Source organism: Aquarana catesbeiana, linkage group LG02, assembly GCF_042186555.1.
Source record: "Aquarana catesbeiana isolate 2022-GZ linkage group LG02, ASM4218655v1, whole genome shotgun sequence".
In the NCBI taxonomy this organism is placed as follows: Eukaryota; Metazoa; Chordata; class Amphibia; order Anura; family Ranidae; genus Aquarana; species Aquarana catesbeiana.
In genome coordinates this window covers 122,101,857-122,119,797 of record NC_133325.1, presented here as the reverse complement: position 1 = coordinate 122,119,797, position 17,941 = coordinate 122,101,857, and the positions used below count along the sequence as shown (strand labels likewise).

Sequence of the window (17,941 nt, the reverse complement as noted above, 5' to 3'; positions counted from 1 at the left end):
GTCAAAGGAATATACTTTGTGTGTTAATGAGGAAAGTTTAACCACTTAAACACTAAACCCTTTTCTGACATTTGTCGGTTTCAAGTTAAAATAATTTTTTTTTGCTAGGAAATTACTTAGAACCCCCAAATATTATATATATATTTTTAGTAGAGACCCTAGAGAATAAAATGGTGGTTGTTGCAATATTTTATGTCACACTGTATTTACGCAGCGGTCTTTCAAATGCAATTTTTTTGGAAAAAATTACTTCAATGAATTAAAAAAAAAAACTAACCAGTAAAGTTACCCCAATTTCTTTTTTGGATAATGTGAAAGATTTTACGTCACAAGAATCGTGAGAGAATTGTGATCTTTTTATTCTAAGCAAAAAAATTGTGATTCTCATTTTGGCCAGAATCGTGCAGCTCTAGTGTGAGGTTGCCCTCATTTTGCATTCAGCATCAACAAATCTGATTTTTTTTTTGTTTTTCTTTTTTGTAAATAAGCTATAGATTTTTTTTAACGTTACATGTGTTAACTTGGTCTTAAAATTTTTGTTGTATTTTAGGAAGCCATTTTTATGAATGACCTGGGATACTATGTCCTTTCTTCCCGTTAATCTCAGATTGCGAGAAATAATTGTGGAATAATAGATCCTTTGTTATGCTGGGCCTGAGGTGTCTCCCCAGAACACACTGTCCACTGAAAGTGATCTTTCCTCCATTTATCTGCAGTTTCAGTCATTAGCAGGCTCTGTAGTATCCGTCATGCATTCAGTGTGGCTCTAATCCCACTCACATCCTAGTGATTTCTAAAGCTGTTTTTTTTTTCCCCGAGCTTCACTTACATACGGCTTTCAGAAGAGGTACAAATTGTCACCAGAAACCAGACCAGATGACATATTAGAAGTGGCCATTTTTGGCTCAAGAACTGGCTCTGCTGTATTATCTGGGGAAGTAAAATACACAGCATTTTAATGTTGTGTCTATTGACTGGGAAAATGCACAGCTGTGTATTTGTAGCTGTATGATGTCAGCGAAACAAATGGAATTAAGTGGTATGCAAAGAAGGGTTCCCAGACTGGCTAATTACTAGAGGCATTGACTGTTAATTAGATACAAGTGTAAATAGACATACAGGTATGTAATGTTATTTGGCGCTTGCCAAGGGGCTGTTGTTAAAGAGGTGTCATCAATATCTGAATTTTTATTTGTGTAGAGAGTGTTTTCTTTAATCACTTCAGCTCTGCGGCTTTTATTTTTTTGTGCTATAAACAAAAAAAGACCAACAATTTTGAAAAAATATAAATATATATTTCTTATTTTCTGCTATAAAACATATCCAATCAAAAAAAAGAAAAAAAATCGAATTTCTTCATCAATTTAGTCCAATATGTATTCTGCTACATATTTTTGGTAAAAAAATCCCAATAAGCGTATATTGATTGGTTTGCACAAAAGTTATAGCGTCTACAAACTATGGGATATTTATAAAATTTGTATTTATTTTACTAGTAATGGTGGCAATCAGCGGCAATTACTGTTGCGACTTATAGCAAGAATGCGACATTGGGGACCAGTGACACTAATACAGTGATCAGTGCTAAAAATATGCACTGTCACTGTACTAAAGACACTGGCAGGGAAGGGGTTATCATCAGGGGAGATCAAAGGGTTAAATGTGTGCCTAGGGAGTGCATACTGTGGGGGAGATTCTTGTACTATGGGAAGGCAGAGATCCATGTTCCTGCTTTGCAGGAATATAGGATCACAACCTTCCTTTCTCACAGAATGGCGATCTGCCTTGTTCTGCCTGCGTCCCGAATGATCAGCGGGTTCCATCGGACATCGCGTTCGTCGGATGGACCTGCTGATTGGCTCCTGCAGTGTCCAATCACAGAGGGAGCGGATCGCCGGCGGCGCGCACCCCAGACCGGGGAGTACAGGATCACATACAGGTACGTGATCCTGCCTGGGAGAGCCGCCTTGCTGCTGTAAACAGTATATGCAGTATACGGTCAGCAAGCTGTTAAGGCAGCCCATACATTGATCATGTTTTTTCATTCACCAAGTGCTTTCAATGAAAAAAAAAAATCGATCTGATTCGAGGTGGATGTGGTAATCCTTCCTGCTGTGGTTTTGTATTCTGACAGTGGGACGCCTTCCCAGCCATCAGAATTCAATGATCAGTGTTGTCGATTATCATTACGGAAAGCCTGACAGGCTTGTATACAACCAGCCTGTTCATACATGGATCAAAATTCGGCCGGTCCCTGCTGAACTGGCTGAATTTTGAACCATGTATGACTGACTTAAAGTGTAACTAAACCCAGGAGCCTGCATTTACTATATTTGGTCTCCCACAGTACATAGAACATGGAAATACAATAGTTTTAGTAAATTTTAAACTGCTAAATACATTTTCTCATCAGCAGTTAGGGCAGTCTCGTGACTTCTATCAGTGTCTGGTTAAGGCTTGTAGGAGGAGTTTTTATTCTCCTCTGACTGTCTTATAAGACTGCAGGACCCCTGACCCTCTGTCTAGACAGTGCTGATTGGCCCTGTGCTGATCACATGCACTCTCCCAAGAAAGATAAAACTCTCTAGCAATACACACCAAACTGAGCATGTGCAGCTTGTCCCCTACCCTCTGTACTATCCGGAGATGAGTTGGGGACACTAGAAGATGGTCGAGGATCAGAGGAGACATGATCAAACAGCCTTTTTACACAATGCAGAGGATTAACCCCTTAGGTTCCACAGTGAATATAACAAGCATGCATTACTGCATAAACAGGCTAATTTTACTGTTGTGGCTTTAGTAACACTTTAAATATACGATGTGCTGTTTTAAAAAAAATATTGCATTAAAAAAAATTATGATAAGTTTATGTTTTTAACTCTGTAGTAGATTTTTTTTCAATCAGATTTTATTTAATTGCATTTTTTACCATATTTTACAAAACGGGGACATTGACTCCATCCATTGTGCCCAGAAGGCATTGAATTACTCATTGAGTTTCTTTAAAAAAATGTTTTTCACGTCCACCTAAGGGCAATTTGTTTACGGGCCACAAAGAGAGCACGCAAAATAGTATTGGAAATAGGAAAAATGTAAAGAGTAGGGTCAAGATAGCCCAATAGGCATATAAGTGCTTGAACTGGAATATTTAGAGCAAAAAGCCCATTAAGTGTGCCAACCACCTCCTTCCCTGTACCTCTTGAGTTTAGGGCATCTCCACAATAAATGTATTAGAGTACCTGAATTTCCACATCTGGCACATGCTGGATCAGATTTCAGGCCTATGGAATACAAAAATCCTGGGGTTCTACATACCCTATGTAGAATAAAAATCTGCATCAATCTATGAGATGGAGAGAAAGAGGTGAGAGGAAGGGACCAAAAAATCTCCTCCCAAGCCTCCTCTGAGATAGATTCAATGTTCTGTTCCCATCCCACCCTGGAGCAAATAGGAAACCGAGATAAAAAATTTACCAAGAGGACTGTATAAGTTACAGAAATAAGACAACTTAGCTTGCAGGCCCCTGGCCTGTCTCTTGCAGGCGTCCGGTATGGTAAGAGGGGATAATGAGAAGATTGCGCTATATGCCAAGGTCCTAGGTGTAATCCTGGACTCTGAACTAACCTTTCGACCCCACATTCTATCACTATCCAAAACTTGCCGCCTCAATCTCCGCAACATCTCCAAGATACGCCCCTTCCTAACCAATGTCACCACAAAGCTTCTAATCCACTCCCTGTTGTGAAGTTGTAAAGCGCTACGTAAACTGTTGGCGCTATATAAATCCTGTATAATAATAATAATAATATGTTGATGAATTCGGCAGGTTTTCAGGGCTGGGTATGAATTGGGAAAAATCCATGCTCTTGCCACTGGAGCCGGATTCATTACCATCCGCAGTGTCCCATCTCAAGGTAGTGTCATTTATAAATTACTTGGGTATAGCTATATCCATCCGCTCATCCTCAGGTGTATATTTCAGGTAATATAGCCACACTACTTTCTAGATTCAAAAGTCAAAGCAAAATCTGGTGTAAGCTACCCCTTTCTATAGTAAGTCTTATAAACCTACTAAAGATGATTTGGATGCCTCAGGTAATATACTTTTCACAGATTTCCCCTGTTTAAAAACCCCTTCAAAACTTTGCAAAGATCAATAGCACATTAAGACATTTGATTTGGCGAAAAAGAAAGCCCCTCCTTTTAAAGGAAATACTGCAGCACCCTAAGGTTGCTGGGAGACTAGCAGTACCCAACCCAAGGATATACTTTTTAGCGGCTCAATTACAGCATTTTGCAGGATGGGATTCTGTAACATCTTCTCGTGCTGCCTTTTGTTTATTTCCCCAGGTGTTTGGGGGCCGGTCAACACTAATGTACTGGAGGGACAATGGGGGGTGGACTTCATATGCCGCCATGCCCACTCTGGTGTCAATGTACAAAACATGGAATGCAGAAAAAAACTGTTGGAAATCTCTTACCCTACTAGATATATTCCTATCTGGGGTAATGACAGGTTGCATGAGTTATCTATTCTTCAAGGTTTTCAAAGATGGGAGAAGGCTGGGGTAATCACCCTAGTTCAACTATACGAGAATGGCCATCTTAAAAACTATGAGCAGCTAAGGATGGAGTAACCCCTACAGCCCAGGTGGTTTTACCAGTTTCTTCAGTTGCGCCATGCGTTATGTACGTCATGCTAAGCTGTCCTTTTCCCCCACTCCTGCCCTGGATAGAATAGTGTAGTAGATTTTTTGGTACTGGTTATAAATACAGTGGGGTGTGGCTATCACTAAAAAGACAGGGGAAGCCTAATATTAATTTTGGATTGTTTGCTTTTGAATGTGAACTTATAATAAGCTGTGTGGAAGGGGAGATTACTGACTATGTTATATGCATACATTTTAACTGAGGATAATAAGAAAGCACAAAGAAGAAATTGTGCATTGAACTTCTATGTATGACAAAGGATCACTGAATGGGGGACAGGAGGATGATTGATAGCCCCGTCCCCTCCATTCATAGATCCTATGTCATTCATAGAAACTGTACTGCAGCTTCTATGAATGGCAGTTTAGGCAGAAAAGTCTCTCAGATTGGATGGAGAGCATCTGTAAACAGCAATTTTCAAGTCTTGCCACAAATTCTCAATTGGAATTAGGTCTGGAATTTGACTGGGCCATTCTAACAATTGAATATGCTTCGATCTAAACCATTCCACTGTAGATCTGGCTGTTTTCTTCTAAGATTGCCCTGTATTTGGCACTATCCAACTTTCCATCAACTCTGACCAGTTTCCCTGTTCCTGCTGAAGAAAAGCATCTCCACAACATGATGCTGCCACCACCATGTTTCACGGTGGGGATGGTGTGTTCAGGGTGATGTGCAGTGTTCATTTTTTTCACACATAGAATGTTGCTTTTAGGCCAAAAAGTTCGGTTTTGATCTCACCTGACCAGAGCACCTTCTTCCACATGTTTGCTGTGTCCCCCACATGGCTTTTTGCAACCTGCAACTGGGACTTCTTATGGCTTCCTTTCAACAATCACTTTCTTCTTGCCACTCTTCCATAAAGGGCAGATTTGTGGAGTGCACGACTAATAGTTGTCCTGTGGACAGATTCGCCCACCTGAGCTGTGGATCTCTGCAGCTTTTTCAGCGTTACCATGGGCCTCCTGGCTGCTTCTCTGATTAATGCTCTCCTTGCTCGGCTTGTTAGTTTAAGTGGACGGCCATGTCTTGGTAGGTTTGCAGTTCTGCCATACTGTTTCCATTTTCCGATGATGAACTGAACAGTGCTCCGTGAGATGTTCAAAGCTTGGGATATTTTTTTTATAACCTAACCCTGCTTTAAACTTCTCCACAACTTTACCCCTGACCTGTCTGCTTGGCCTTTATGATGCTGTTTGTTTACTAAGGTTCTCTAACAAAACTCTGAGGGCTTCACAGAACAGCTGTATGTATACTGAGATTAAATTACACACAGGTGGACTCTATTTACTAATTAGGTGACTTCGGAAGGCAATTGGTTCCATTAGATTTTAGTTAGGGGTATCAGAGTAAAGGGGGCTGAATACAAATGTACACCACACTTTTCAGATATTTATTTGTAAAAAAAATTGAAAACCATTTATCATTTTCCTTCCACTTCACAATTATGTCCCACTGTGTGTTGGTCTATCACATAAAATCCTGATAAAAACATTTACCTTTTTGGTTGCAACATGACAAAATGTGGAAAATTTCAAGGAGTATGAATACTTTTTCAAGGCACTGTATATGCAGTAAAGCATGCTTGTTATACTCACTGTGGAACCTAAGGGTTTAATCCTCTGTATTGTGAAAAAAAGGCTGTTTCATCCTGTCTTCTCTGATCTGCTCTTTCTTCCACAGTCTCCAAGCCATCTTCTGATAGAACAGAGCCTTGGGGGCACTCTGCACATGCTCACTTTGGTGTGTATTGCTAGAGAGTTTTTTTTTTTTTTCTGGGGAGAGTGCATGTGATCAGCACTGGGCCAATCAGCACTGTCCAGACAGAGGGCCAGGGGTCCTGAAACCTCATAGGACAATCAGGGGAGAATGAAAACTCATAACAGCCCTCTAATCTCTAAAGTAGACACAGAGCAGGGGCAAAGTGCTGAGAGAAAGAGTAACATGCTGTGACTCAACTTAAACAACTACACAGCCTTTATAGTGCACTTTGAGGATGAACTTCTCCACAGTGCTGTAACTACATGGGACAGTGAGGAATTGTTTTGTTTTCTTTATAAATTCTTTACTGTACTCTGGCCCTCCATATCATCCCCTTTTCCTCTTCTCCCCCGCCCCTCCAACCACACCCCTCCCCGCATCTCTCAAAATCACTTATTATTACAAGATTTATAGCTTTTATTTAGGGATTTTGTTCCCTATAGCGAGGAATTGTTTTAAAGCTTATTTAGGGCCTAAGTTTAGCTAAAATAAAAACAGAAAATTCAGTACAAGGGACATAACTTATAGTTAGTATGATTTACCCCTTGTCATGATTATTCTATTTTCTGTAGAAATCTTTATTTGTGCTACCCATCCCTTGTACCCCATAATCTTCTGTATTGTGCAAAAAGGCTGTTTCATCCTGTCTTCTCTGATCTGCTTTTTCTTCCACAGTCTCCAAGCCATTTTCCGATAGAACAGAGCCTTGGGGGCACTCTGCACATGCTCAGTTTGGTGTGTATTGCTAGAGAGTTTTTTTTCTTGGGAGAGTGCATGTGATCAGCAAAGGGCCAATCAGCACTGTCCAGACAGAGGGTCAGGGGTCCTGCAGCCTCATAGGACAATCAGGGGAGAATGAAAACTTATTTAGGGCCTAAGTTTAGCTAATATTAAAAACTGAAAACTCAGCACAAGGGACATAACATATAGTTAGTATGATTTACCCTTTGTCCTGATTCTTCTATTTTCTGTAGAAATTTTTATCTGTGCTACCCATCCCTCGCACCCCCATAATCTTCTGGTGCAGCAAGGGCTCATACCACTAATGGGCTGCCAGGAGCTCTCATCAAGAGAACTTGACTTTGCCTGGCCTTTTCTGCCTGATCTGCGCTACAGCTTCTATTAATGACACAGGATCTATGAATGGAGGGGAAGGGGCTATCAATCATCCACCTGTCCCCCATTTAGTGATCCTTTGTCATACAGTATCTCACAAAAGTGAGTACACCCCTCACATATTTGTAAATATTTTATTATATCTTTTCATGTGATAACACTACAGAAATGACACTTTGCTACAATGTAAAGTAGTTAGTGTACAGCTTGTATAACAGTGTAAATTTGCTGTCCCCTCATAACAACTCAACACACAGCCATTAATGTATAAACCGCTGGCAACAAAAGTTAGAACAACCCTAAGTGAAAATGTCCAAATTTGGGCCTAAAGTGTCAATATTTTGTGTGGCCACCATTATTTTCTAGCACTGCCTTAACCCTCTTGGGCATGGAGTTCACCAGAGCTTAACAAGTTGCCACTGGAGTCTTCTTCCACTCCTCCATGATGACATCACGGAGCTGGTGGATGCTAGAGACCTTGCGCTGATCCACCGTCCGTTTGAGGATGCCCCACAGATGCTCAATAGGTTTTAGTTCTGGAGACATGCTGGCCAGTTCATCACCTTTACCCTCAGCTTCTTTAGCAAGGCAGTGGTAGTCTTGGAGGTGTGTTTGGGGTCCTTATCATGTTGGAATACTGCCCTGCGGCCCAGTCTCTGAAGGGAGGGAATCATGCTCTGCTTCAGTATGTCACAGTACATGTTGGCATTCATGGTTCCCTCAACGAACTGTATATCCCCAGTGCCGGCAGCACTCATGCAGCCCAAGACCATGACACTTCCACCACCATCCTTGACTGTAGGCAAGACTCACTTGTCTTTGTACTCCTCACCTGGTTGACACCCCAAATGCTTAACGCCATCTGAACCAAATAAGTTTATCTTGGTCTCATCAGACCACAGGACATGATTCCATTAATCCATGTCCTTAGTCTGCGTGTCTTCAGAAAACTGTTTGCAGGCTTTCTTGTGCATCATCTTTAGAAGAGGCTTCCTTCTGGGAAGACAGCCATGCAGACCAATTTGATGCAGTGTGCAGCGTATGGTCTGAGCTGACAGGCTGACCCCCCACCCCTTCAACCTCTGCAGCAATGCTGGCAGCACTCATACATCTATGTCCCAAAGACAACCTCTGGATATGACATTGAGCACATGCACTCAACTTCTTTGGTCGACCATTGCAAGACCTGTTCTGAGTGGAACCTGTCCTATTAAACAGCTGTATGGTCTTGGCCACTGTGCTGCAGCTCAGTTTCAGGGTCTTGGCAATCTTCCTATAGCCTAGGCCATCTTTAGGTGGAGCAACAATTCTTTTTTTCAGATCCTCAAAAAGTTCTTAGCCATGAGGTGCCATGTTCAACTTCCAGTGACCAGTATGAGAGAGTGAGAGCGATAACACCAAATTTAACACACCTGCTCTCCATTCACACCTGAGACCTTGTAACACTAACAAGTCACAAGACACTGGGGAGGGAAATGGCTAATTGGGCCCAACTTGGACATTTCACACTCACTTTTCACTTAGACATTAATGGCTGTGTGTTGAGTTATTTTGAGGGGACAGCAAATTTACACTGTTATACAAGCTGTACATTCACTACTTTACATTGTAGCAAAGTGTCATTTCTTCAGTGTTGTCACATGAAAAGATATAATAAAATATTTCCAAAAATGTGAGGGGTGTACTCACTTTTGTGAGATACTGTATGACAAAGGATCAATAAATGGGGGACAGGTGGATGATTGATAGCCCCTTCCCCTCCATTCATAGATCCTGTGTCATTATAAGCTCAATTCATGATTTCTTCTTTGTGCTTTCTTATTACCCTTAGTTTAAATGTATGCATATAACACAATCAGGCATCTCCCCTTCCACGTAGCTTATCATAAGTTCACATTCAAAAGCAAGCAATTCAAAATTAATATTAGGCTTCCCCTGTCTTTTTAGTAATAGCCACACCCCACTGTATTTACAACCAGGACCAAAAATAAAATGAGACTGTTTAGTTTCCCCCAAAAAAATTAACAATCTACTACAGTGTTAACATGTGTTAACATAAACGCGTCATAATTTTTTAATGCAATATTAAAAGAAAACAGCATATCCTAAATTTAAAGGAATATATATACAGAAGAACAAAGGCAAAAGGTAAAAAAATATGGGCTCTCGTGTATTGTAATTTGTATGTCTTTTTAGAGAGCCGTTGTTTTTTCTTTTTTTTTTTAACACTAAATTTGGTGATATGATTAAGATATACTAATTTTAAGTGTGTATTTAATGTAGAATTTTTATCGGTATTTCCTACTTTCCAACCAGAATGCACACATTTACCTACCTAACTGGATTCATTTGGAAAAATTTTAATTCTTTGTGAAAGATGTCTGAAAGGCCCCTTTCACATGGGCAGTACCAGTGTATGTCAAGGCAAAAAATGTTTTGTTTGTTCAAGTTTTTTTTGGTAAACTGAAAAAAATGTAGAATCTCATTCAAACTAGGCTGGATTTACACCTGAGTTTTTTTGTGTCTGTAAACAAGCGTATTAGAAGCTTATTTGGGGTGTTTAAATATGTATTTAGGCATCAGGATTTTTTTGGTTTAGCCAATGAAAAGCAGTAGAGAGAAAAAAAAAAGTGCCCCCTTATGAGGAGTTTAAACCTTTCATTGACTATGAATGGCTGTCTCGTTAGTTTGTCAGGTAGTATCCATGGTACAAGGCACAAGTTATAAAACATAGGATTACCCTATTTATTTTATGCAGACTGAATGATGGGCTAAGAGAGAAGATCAGATCCACACAACGGGAAAGTGTGAATCGTCTTAGGAAGAAATATTTACAATTTTTAGGAATGCAAGTTTTTGTTTTATTGCCATGGTCAAGTGGCATGGATCTTTTTAACATTCTTTATATGCAAAATAGGTGGTAGGTGTATTAGGAACATAAAATCCAGAAGACAACATGTTATTTAACGTTAGACCAATACTACTAGACAAATGTGAAAACATCATCTCAGACCTCTGCCGGGGGACTGGTGCTTGATTTATGGAAAATGTGGTTTTATACCGAATTTACTTCCACAACAACTGTTTTAAATATGGGGCATATGCTGCAACAGAACAAGATGTTTTCTCTCAAAATATAGTTTAACATAACATGAACAAACTGGGAGTAAGATAATGGATTGCGATTAACATCACAGACAGAACTAGTGAGGGAACTTTCTTCCCACTTTTATGTGTAATCAAAAACCAAAAATGAGTCACTTACCACATTGTACAAGCCAATGCACCATCGTTCAAACAAGATTTGTCCAGAAAATCCATTAACAAATGCGAACCAAAGCTGAAACATAAGACAGAGGTACAATATTATATTTTGATACTTGACTAAATGTTTCCATATATTGGGGGGAAGGGAAGGGGGGGCAGACGTTGGAATGTGGACCACCAGCTGGATACAGCTGTGTGATGTTGCTAGAATGTAATTATCATTGTTGTTTCAAAGTCGTTCTGCTCAAATCAGCTTGTTATGGTGAATATTTTACCTGGGCTGTTTTGGGCTCTGTGGCATACATCAGTTGTACACGCCTTTCTGCACACTGTGTGCATAGTCAGGAAGATCACAAATAATGTTCACCAGATGCATGTTCTTCCACCAGAGCCTTGATTAAACTATCAGGTCGCTCTGCTTAGTGAAATCTGCACCATAATACAAGCATTCTAGGAGCTTATATCTACAAGCATACATGTGTGTTGTGAGCCCATGTCTGAGTCTGGTATTACATTTTTATTTCCTCTTTTTTGTTTTACTACACCTGTGGATTTGCAGCAAACAAAATGCTGCAACAGATGAGAACAGGAAAGGCAGGCAACCCATTTTTTTTTAATATGAAAGCTGTATTCTCACTTAACATTAAAGTGTTTTTTCTTTATCGTACATCATGGGACACAGAGCAACCATAATAATGACTATATGGGTTATACGCCACCTACTGGTGGATGGACACTGGCAGATAGTTAAACAGGAAGTCCCCCGTCTATATAACCCCTCATACACAGGAAGGACCAGTGTCTGTAAGGTGGAATGGTCACTGATGTGATACATGTGCTCTTGGAGCATACTTGGAGGTCTGGACAGTTCTATTTAGAATCATGGACTTCATTCGGATCCATTCGAAAAAGCTATCAGCCAAAATGGATGGTACCCGAGCCTCGTTGGAAGGAGAGAGGATTCCTCGAGGTTTGCCTGTAATGCAGCCTTACGGCGCTGGACCCTGCTTAATGGAACCCTGTGCAGTGTTTGTTCTGACCAAGGTGCTTTCCTGCAGGGTGCTATACAGGTCCAGGGGAGTGGACCCCACATTAAGGGGGACCCAGTCCCTGAAGGTCTTTTATGACAAAGCTCACCTTGATGGGTGAAGATTGGACTCCTGTAATGTTCAGAGTCCTGCAGCGGGAATGGTAAGTCCTGCATTTTTACAGTTTCTCTTTTTAAAAGAAGAAAAAAAAAGAGAGAGATCTGACTGTATGTTCTCCCAGTCGCCACTGGGGGCAGTGTGCTGTTTAATCATGCTGTGTACTTCTTAGTCATATGGGCTGCTGTTTCTCCTACAGCCACTAGAGGGCACAGGCGTGCTCAGTATTGCCTATTTTTATATAGGCAGGAAGTGGAAGGGCGAACATGTTAAGCCATGTGGTCAACAGCTTCCGCAGGGCCTCTTGAGACACCAGCCCATGGATACTAGTGAAGTGTGAGTATTTACTATGGGAGAAATGTGTGGCCAGACAACTCATGATTATATACTGCATACATACTGCTTAATTCGGGGGGCCTGTACAACTGTAAGTCGATACACCCCTAGCAGTGCATTTTAAAGTGTTGGGTCTCCAGAATACTGTGCATTTGGCACAAAAATGGTGTGGGGCCTGGTGCAGTTGAATGGGTGCATACTTGCAAACTTCAGAATAATGTTCATTTGGTCTGCAGAAACTTACTTTTAGGCTGAACAGGAAAAGGCTGCATGGCATGCATATGTGCTAGACTAGTAAAAACTAGTATGGGGCCAAGTGCAGTTGTGCAGCTGCAGCATAGTATACATGCTTGCAAGCTTGTTGCCTAAACACATGCTTGAATAAACACATGTTTTGCATAGATGTTGCATGCATACATACATACATGTGGCATAAGCACATGTTTGGAAGACCATGGGCATCGGTGCACTTGAAGGAGTTGTCTCCAGAATAGCATGTTTTGGGGCTCCCTTTTCACATGCAATTTGAAAGTCGTGCATTTTTGCCGCAACTTTAATGCTATTTTGCAGCGACGTGAAGCAGTGCCTGTGTAATCTTGAGGCCTATGGACCTCATGTCACACCAAGGTTGGACCGGTGTGGCGCAGGGGCTGCGCTGAGGTCACTGCAACTTGAAGTTGCACGGATGTGGAGGGTACACATTGGAAATCATGGGGTGCGACTGGTCAGGGACCTTGCAGTCCCAAATCGCAGGACGGGTCGCACAGGTGTGAAAGAAGCCCTCGGCTGTTGAAGCAGCATAGAGGCTGCATTCGATGCCTATGTACTTGGCTAATCTTGACTATAACTAGTATGGGCCCAGGTGCAGCATAGTATACATGCTTGCTTACTTGCATAGAACACAAGCCTGCATAGGCACATGTTCGCAGAGGGCCCTGCCCCGTGGCCCCCGTGCCTGACAAGCAAGCGGCGCCCAGCATGCAGCCCCCCCAAGGCTGGATGCGACGGCGCATCTGCGTGGATGCATGTTGCGTAAGCGCAGGTTTTTTTTAAGCATATGTTTCTAAAGACGTGTGGGCATAAGTGTGTATGCATGTTACATAGATATACGTGTTTGTGTGGATGCATGTTTGCATAAACACATGGTGCATAGACATGTTTGCATAGATGCGTTTTGCGTAATATATGTTGCATAAACACGTTTCATAAACGCATGCTTGCTTATTGTGTAAATGCATGTCTCCATGGGTACGTATTATGTAAGAGCGTGTTTGCATGGACACGCTTTCGTTTTGCTTAAACGCATATTTGCTTAAGCACATACCTACATGCTTCCATAAACGCATGCCTCCATAAATGCATGTTGCTTAAACACATGCTGGCATGTCTTCATTTGTACTGCATACGTATATCCTTAGTTTAAACTGCATACATATGTGCTTAGTTGCATTAAACCGTATACACATGTGCTTATTTACATTAAACTGTATACATATGTGCTTATTTACAATAAACTGTATACATATGTACTTAGTTGCATTAAACTCTATACTTATGTGCTTATTTACATTAAACTGTATACTTGCCCTATTTGCCTAGGACTACATACATATCTGTTTTTTTAACTAGGACTACATATAAACGTGCTTATTGCCTTGAGTTGCATACATAGATGCATGAATGGCAAGAATACTTGTATACCTGCATGTTTGCATATCTGGGTACCAGCATACTTACGGGGTTGTATAGTGGTAGACCAACATTGTCTAGGCCTGCATCCTTTTGGAACTGCGTATTAGTTTGTCTAATATAGTCACTTTATTATGTATCTGTTAGACTAGCTAAATGACTTAGAAGGGTGCCATCATCCTCAGGTTCAGTGGTCTGGCAATGTTCACGTCTCCTGTTGGACCAATGGCATCAAGGTGATCTGAGCCACTGTGGCGCCTGATCTCAGATCAAGCCTGGTTAGTACTTGGATGGGAGACTGCCCAGGTTTCCCTCCTAAGTGAAAGAGGCATCTGAGGGAGCAGTCTCTGAGGTGGTTTCTACTTCCTTAGCGGGGTCAGTCTTTGCCTTGCGTTGGGCCTTGCATCAAAAGTTATGGGCTCATTATTGTAAAACAATTAAATGGTAGCAGCTTCAAAACTGAATAGGGACATGAGGTCTATCTTTAGATCTCAATCCGCTGGGCATCCGTCTACTTCAGTGATGACCTCTCTGCAAGAGGTAGATTGCGAGGCCCATAATCATTAGGAAACACACAGCTTCATGCGCCAGGCTGTTTCCAGCCTCATCAAAGATTTCTGTAATTGCAGTGGAAAGTCGTCTGTTTTCTTTTTTGTGACCATCCATCGGGCTGGCCACAGCTTCTGAGGTTCACAAAGCTCCTTGCTCCGGTGCTGAACTTGCTAAAGACACAGGGAGGTGTCAATCTCAGTATACCTCAATAACCTTTTGATCAGGAAGCAGTTGGTCTAGATTTTCCTTCGCTACATTTTGCAGTAGGAAGCTGTATCTAGGTTGAACCACATTCCTTATGTACAGTCCTACTCCAGGTCTTGGAGAGGATCATTCTCCCTCTGTCTGGAACTTGAAGATCCAGGCATTGGATTGCCGGAGGGCTCTGTTCCCGGGGTGTTGCACAGCTAAAGATTGTTGGTTGATGGTTCGGAATCTAGAAAGGTTGAATTCTTCCTTTCAGGTATTGGAAGATAATAACCACTGATACCAGTTTCTCCATTTGGTTTGAGGGTGGCTACAGTTCAGTGGACTTGGCCTCCACAGGAGAGTATACTGCTCATAAATATCTTTGAGCTTTTGCCCAGTACGCCTTGCTCTGGATTATGGTACAAACCAGTTGTAGGTTCTATCCAGGAAAGCCTCTGCAGGGGCATATATATCAACCACCAGGGTGGCACCAGGAGTCATGAAGTTGAACCACATTCTGTCTGGGACAACACAAGAACTGTCTCTATCATCCGTGCATATTCCAGGTATAGAATAGTGGAAAAAGGAACTCTGCAGGTGAATCTACTAAATTTCAAGTTCTACAACTAGTTGGGACAGGTTGTGTCCAGGATGAGCGTCCCACTGGCAATAGGGGTAGATTCACTGGTAACACCTTGGGGATCAGTTCCCCCTTATTTGATGCTTCCCTCTGTCTCAACTTCTCCCACATCTTTTGCAAAGAATCCGGGAGGTGGTAACACTGATAATAGTGTTAGCCAACTTAGCCCAGGAAGGCTTGGTACACCGACATAGCAAGTCTTGTGGGGATCACTTCTTGAACACTCCCAGTCCAGCGGGACCTAATGGCCTTGAGTCTTGTATCTTAGCACCATTGAGCCCCTGGAAGTTAGCTTCAGGGAACTTCAATTACAGGACTTGGAAATATTTTTTTGCCTGGGGTGAAGCTAGGAAGTGGCACCCGCAGAAATATGAGTGGGAGATTTTCTCTTTCTTTCTCCAATCGGTAGGGGAAAGGAGATTGACGTTAACGGTCAGGGTTCTCACTCCTTGATTCATACTTCATACAGCATGTAACATAGACAATCTCGCCTGTCAGGCCATTCTTGTGTCCTTGGGACTTGAATTTGATCTTGACTGTCCTTGCAGAGGCCACTTTTTGAACCAATCGAGAGATTCTGTTAGTCCTTTATCTCGGAAGGTAGCTTCTTTGGTTGCTATCACTTCACTAAGTGGAGTGTTAGCGTTGGTGGCTCTTTCATGCAAGGAGCTGTTTTTAGTCTTGCATCATATTAAGGTGATATTGCGTCCTCATCCATTTTTTGCCTAGTATGGTGTCTGGTTTTCACTTGAATCAAGACAATGTCTTGCCTTTTCTGATCCTGATACTCTGGACGTAGTTCTGGCAGTCAGAATTACTTGATTAGTCGGTACAGGTCAGGAATCCTGGTTTGTGCTGCCAGTAGAGCCCGGGATGGGCAGGAGGTATCCAAGTTAACTATTTTTCATTGGATTTGCCAGTTAATCATTTGAGTCTATAGCTTGAAAGGGCAAGGTCCCCCACCCCTTTTTTTTGGTAAAAGCACTCGCTGCCAGGTGTGTGGGGGTATCTTGGGCCATCTCCTATCAGGTGTCAGTGGCTCAGGATTTAAGGCCATCACATGGTCTTTTGTTCATACATTCACAGAACATTACCAAATAGATATCAAAGCCACAGAGGATACTGCTTTGGCCGCAATATGTTTTGGGTGGCAGAAGGAGTCCTTCTCAGGTGACAGTTTCTGTGATTGTGTCTCCCTTCCCTCAAGGGCATTGCTTTAGGACATCCCATGTAGTCATTATTATGGTTGCTCTGTGTCTCGTGATGCACGATAAAGAAATTAGGATTTTTCCATCATACTTACCTGTAAAATCCTTTGCTTGGAGTACATCACAGGACACAGAGGTCCCTCCCATCTTTTTTGGGATATTCATTGCTTTGCTACAAAACTGAGGTCCTTACTGTGTAGGAGGGGTTATATAGGGGTGGACTTTCTGTTTGACTATCTGCCAGTGTTCATCCACCAGTAGGTGGCGTATAACCCATATAGTCATTATTATGTTTGCTCTGTGTCCTGTGATGTACTCCAAGAAAAGGATTTTACAGGTAAGTATGACGGAAAAATCCTAATTTTTACATTTAAAAAAAGTATGGTGGTGGCTAAGACACCCTTTTCAGGTTTTTTCTTTCTGTCCCGAGGGGGAAATTTCCCTTCATTTCCTCTCCCAGAGACACAGCAAGAGAGTAAGAGGAGATTTCTCACAAACAAGTAGATATCTCTCTTAACAACTGTCTCCAGAACAGGTTTACCCACTGGAAGGTTTCCTCTCAGCATCTATTGCAGGTCAATATTTTTAGCTTTCCCATCAGTTACTGTAGAGGAAACAATGGTGACCAGGAGCAATAGTGCAGACAAGATGAGGTAGATAGCCGCTATATAATAGGAAATCCAGTAGCTTTATCCACTTGACCTCCAGAAGATTTACTCCCCTTCCTGACGAGGCCATTTTTTGCGATGTGGCACTGCGTTACTTTAACTGACAATCGCACGGTCGAGCGATGCTGTACCCAAATAAAATGTATGTCCTTTTTCCCCACAAATAGAGCTTTCTTTAGGTGGTATTTAATCACCTCTCCGTTTTTTATTTTTTGCACTAAAAACAAAAAAAGACCGACAAATGTGAAGAGAAAACAAAATGTTTTACAGTCAGGTCCATAAATATTGGGACATCAACACAATTCTAATCATTTTGGCTCTATACACCACCACAATGGATTTGAAATGAAACGTACAAGATGTGCTTTAACTGCAGACTTTCAGCTTTAATTTGAGGGTATTTACATCCAAATCAGGTGAACGGTGTAGGAATTACAACAATTTGTATATGTGCCTCCCACTTTTTAAGGGACCAAAAGTAATGGGACAATTGGCTGCTCAGCTGTTCCATGGCCAGGTGTGTGTTATTCCCTCATTAACCCATTTACAGGGAGCAGATAAAAGGTCCAGAGTTTATTTCAAGTGTGCTATTTGCATTTGGAATCTGTTGCTGTCAACTCTCAATATGAGATCCAAAGAGCTGTCACTATCAGTGA

The 17,941-nt window shown here is 41.6% G+C and overlaps 1 protein-coding gene across 2 annotated transcripts in view; it reads right to left on the bottom strand.

Moving 5' to 3' along the window:
- ATP8A2 (ATPase phospholipid transporting 8A2) overlaps positions 1–17,941 on the bottom strand; it is a 1,045,467-nt gene that overhangs the window by 240,875 nt on the left and 786,651 nt on the right. For both annotated transcript variants that reach the window (XM_073613412.1, XM_073613413.1), the window contains exon 28: positions 10,857–10,931. In XM_073613412.1, coding sequence (XP_073469513.1) covers positions 10,857–10,931 — 75 coding nt within the window. The remainder of the gene's footprint in view (positions 1–10,856; positions 10,932–17,941) is intronic.